The following is a 3,554-nucleotide window of genomic DNA, read 5'->3' on the forward strand; positions in this document are numbered from 1 at the left end:
TCGACTACACCCACGTCCGCATCCCCTTCGAGATCTCGCTCTGGATCCTCCTGGCCTGTCTCATGAAGCTGGGTAGGTGGGCAGCGGCGTGGGGGGCGTCCCGGGGAAGGGGAGTGGGGAGGGAATCCCCAGTATTGCAGGGAGGGACCCCCAGTGTCGTGGAGCAGGTGCCTCCAGCATCCCGAGGAGGGACCCCCAGAGCATCACGGAGCAGGACCCCCCAGTGTCGTAGGACAGGCATCTCTGAGCATCACAAGGAGGGACCTCCTGGGCATCTCAGGGAGGGACCCCCAGTGTGATGGATCAGGCACTTCAAGCATCCCAAGGAGGGACCCCCAGAGCATCATGGAGCAGGACACCCCAGTGTCATAGAACAGGCACCTCTGAGCATCACAAGAAGGGACCCCCAGTGTGATGGAACAGGCACTTCAAGCATCCCAAGGAGGGACCCCCAGAGCATCACAGAGTAGGATACCCCAGATAAATGGGACAGGCACCCCTGAACATCCCGAGGAGGGACCTCCTGAGCATCCCAGAGAGGGACCCCCAGTGTCGTGGAGCAGGTGCCTCCCGCATCTCAAGGAGGGACCCCCAGAGCATGACACTCCAACCAAATGGGACCAACACCCTCAAGCATGCCAAGGAGGGACCCTCTGAGCATCCCAGAGTGGGACCTCCCCAGTGTCATGGAACAGGCACATTAAGCATCCCAAGGAGGGACCCCCAGAGCATCACAGAGCAGGACACTCCAACCAAATTTGACCAACACCCCCAAGCATCCCAAGGAGGGACCCCATGAGCATCCTAGGGTGGGACCTCTGAGCATCCCAAAGAGAGAACCCCCAAGTATCGCAGGGCAGGACCACCCAGACGAATGGGACAGTCACCCCTGAGCATCCCAAGGAGGGACCCCTGTGAGCATCCCAAGGAGAGACCATCTGAACATCCCAGGGTGGAACCACCCCACATACCCCAAGGCAAATTCCCCTACATGTTCTCTGCAAGCCCCCAGGCCCGCTGGGCCAGGGTCGGCACTGCTCTCCCCACGACCTTGGGTCTCTGCCCTGGGCCTGGCAGGCAGCAGCACCTCAGCCCCTCTGCTCCCATGGGGTAGCTCATCTCCCTGCCCTGCAGCAGGGCTGAAGATGCTCCCTGACCCCCAACCTTCCCCTGCTTGGACCAGGTTTGCTTTCCTCCTTTTAATACTCAGGGAGGATGAGTCTGGTTTGTTTGCTTCCCTTCTCAACCACAGATGCCTTTTGTAACCTTGGAGAAGTCACTTAAAAATCTCTTGGTACTTCAGCCTCCCCTTCCTCCCCCTCCGCAGCAAACCAGGGTGGGCAGGTGTCTCTGCTGCAAAGCGTCCGGAGGATTCCCGCATTAAAGATAACGGCATCAGGGCTGGAAGAGTCACCTGCTAGGATGACCTGCTCTGGGAAAGCAGCAGCCTGCCGGGGTGGGGGTTGTTGACAAAGTGTTTTCCGAACTTCTGCAGCTGGATCAATACCAACTGAATTACCCCTAAGCCTGTGACGTGATACCGGGCCAGGGTGGGCTCTGCTCTCCTCCCCACGACCTTGGGTCTCTGCCCTGGGCCTGGCAGGCAGCAGCACCTCAGCCCCTCTGCTCCCATGGGGTAGCTCATCTCCCTGCCCTGCAGCAGGGCTGAAGATGCTCCCTGACCCCCAACCATCCCCTGCTTGGACCAGGTTTGCTTTCCTCCTTTTAATACTCAGGGAGGATGAGTCTGGTTTGTTTGCTTCCCTTCTCAACCACAGATGCCTTTTGTAACCTTGGAGAAGTCACTTAAAAATCTCTTGGTACTTCAGCCTCCCCTTCCTCCCCCTCCGCAGCAAACCAGGGTGGGCAGGTGTCTCTGCTGCAAAGCGTCCGGAGGATTCCCGCATTAAAGATAACGGCATCAGGGCTGGAAGAGTCACCTGCTAGGATGACCTGCTCTGGGAAAGCAGCAGCCTGCCGGGGTGGGGGTTGTTGACAAAGTGTTTTCCGAACTTCTGCAGCTGGATCAATACCAACTGAATTACCCCTAAGCCTGTGACGTGATGTAGCTGTTCTGCTCTCGCCGGCCGCGGCCTCTGGCAGTGCAGAGGTTGAGCTGGCCCCGGTCCTGTCCGTGGTGGGAAAGCCAGGAGGACAGGTGAAATGTTTGCCTGTCCCTGCCTTGGAGTGGGTGAGGACGAAAGGGAGCTCTGTGCTCCTTCATTTTGCTCCTCAATTACCATCAGTGATTTAATAACGCTCACAGCAGTGTTCCTTACGGAGCACTCCAGCTTGATGAGGGAAGTGTTGTTTTGGGAGCTTTTCTACGCTGCTGCCTGTTGTAAACAGTGCCCTGTCCTGCTTTGGAGGAGTCTGAGAGACCCTCAGGAGTTCAGATCCTTCCTGCCCAGCTGTTCCTAAAAATACCTCATTCCCTTCCCAGCCTGCAGTGAGTTGCATGGGCAGGTACAGCCCCATTTTCACAGTCCCCCCTGGGTGTTTAATTTATGTGTGGGTGCAGGAGGCTTGTCTGGGAGACAGACAGTTGGGGCAAGGTGGGATCCATGGGGTTTATCCCTTCCTAGCTTTGCCCAAAATGCTTTCAGACACGTTCAGCTGGCAGGTGCCTCTCCATAGGGTGAAAATCTCCTTTCCCAGGGCTCTTCCCAACGCGTGCCAAGCGACCTCTGCGAGCTGTGCGGGTGCTGTTGCACTGCGCTTTCAGTCCTCCTGCCTCGGAGAGCAAAGAGTGATGAAATCAGGAGTATCTGTGCGGAAGCTGCTGGAGAAAGGAGGGGCTAATGGCCTGCGGCCCTGCTCGGGGCGTGCGTTGGGAAACCGCGGCTGGAAAACACCAGAATGGGCAGTGGGCAGTGGCTCTTGGGGGATAGACGTGGTGGGGAACACGAGGGCATCCTCCCACGGGCACCGTCCGTCATCAGCACTGCGCCGGGCGCTGCAGGAAGCTGTTCCTGCCGCCCTTGCCTGAAGTTAGGGCTCGGTTGTGCTGCAGGAAAAGTTATTTCTGTCGGAGCTCCTCTTACGTGTTACAGGGATTATGCAAGACTGCGTGTTGGAGGGGTTGTGTTTTAGGAGGAGCTGCCCTGCAAGTTTGCCAAGGGTCCTCTGCAGAGCTCCAGGGATGCTGATTATGTCAAAATCCACACCTTAGCTTACCTGCTCCACTGAGAGAGGCTTAGACAGCAGGGCAGTCCTGGGACATCCTTTCCCTTGGCCTCTTCTCCAGGGTTTTGATGGGGATAGTGTTACTTGTTCATGTTGTCTTGGTATGTAGATCCCAAGTTGTTGGTACAGCTCCCTGCACTCGTGAGCTGCAAAAATGTCTCACTGCTCCATGTCCAAATGCTGGCGTCATCTGTCCCACCCTGGTGACAGGATGTTGTTCAGGAGCAGCAAAATAGGCTTTTTTCCACCCAGGGATAGCTCTTACACAACCAGCACCACTGCATGCCTGTGCAGTACAACCTGGGATGGCAGGATGAGGCACACACATCTCCAGGCTCTCTAAACTGGACATCCAGTTTCCATGGGGG

The 3,554-nt window shown here is 57.1% G+C and overlaps 1 protein-coding gene across 1 annotated transcript in view; it reads left to right on the top strand.

Moving 5' to 3' along the window:
* Positions 1 to 3: 3 nt before the first annotated feature.
* Positions 4 to 3,554, top strand: part of SLC9A1 (solute carrier family 9, subfamily A (NHE1, cation proton antiporter 1), member 1) — a gene marked incomplete at both ends in the record, with an annotated part of 29,356 nt that continues 25,805 nt past the window's right edge. Inside the window, 1 exon segment of the mRNA XM_009083583.1 lies at positions 4 to 72. Coding sequence (XP_009081831.1) covers positions 4 to 72 — 69 coding nt within the window.

The sequence above is a fragment of the Acanthisitta chloris genome, unplaced genomic scaffold (genome assembly GCF_000695815.1).
Source record: "Acanthisitta chloris isolate BGI_N310 unplaced genomic scaffold, ASM69581v1 scaffold19761, whole genome shotgun sequence".
Classification (NCBI taxonomy): Eukaryota; Metazoa; Chordata; class Aves; order Passeriformes; family Acanthisittidae; genus Acanthisitta; species Acanthisitta chloris.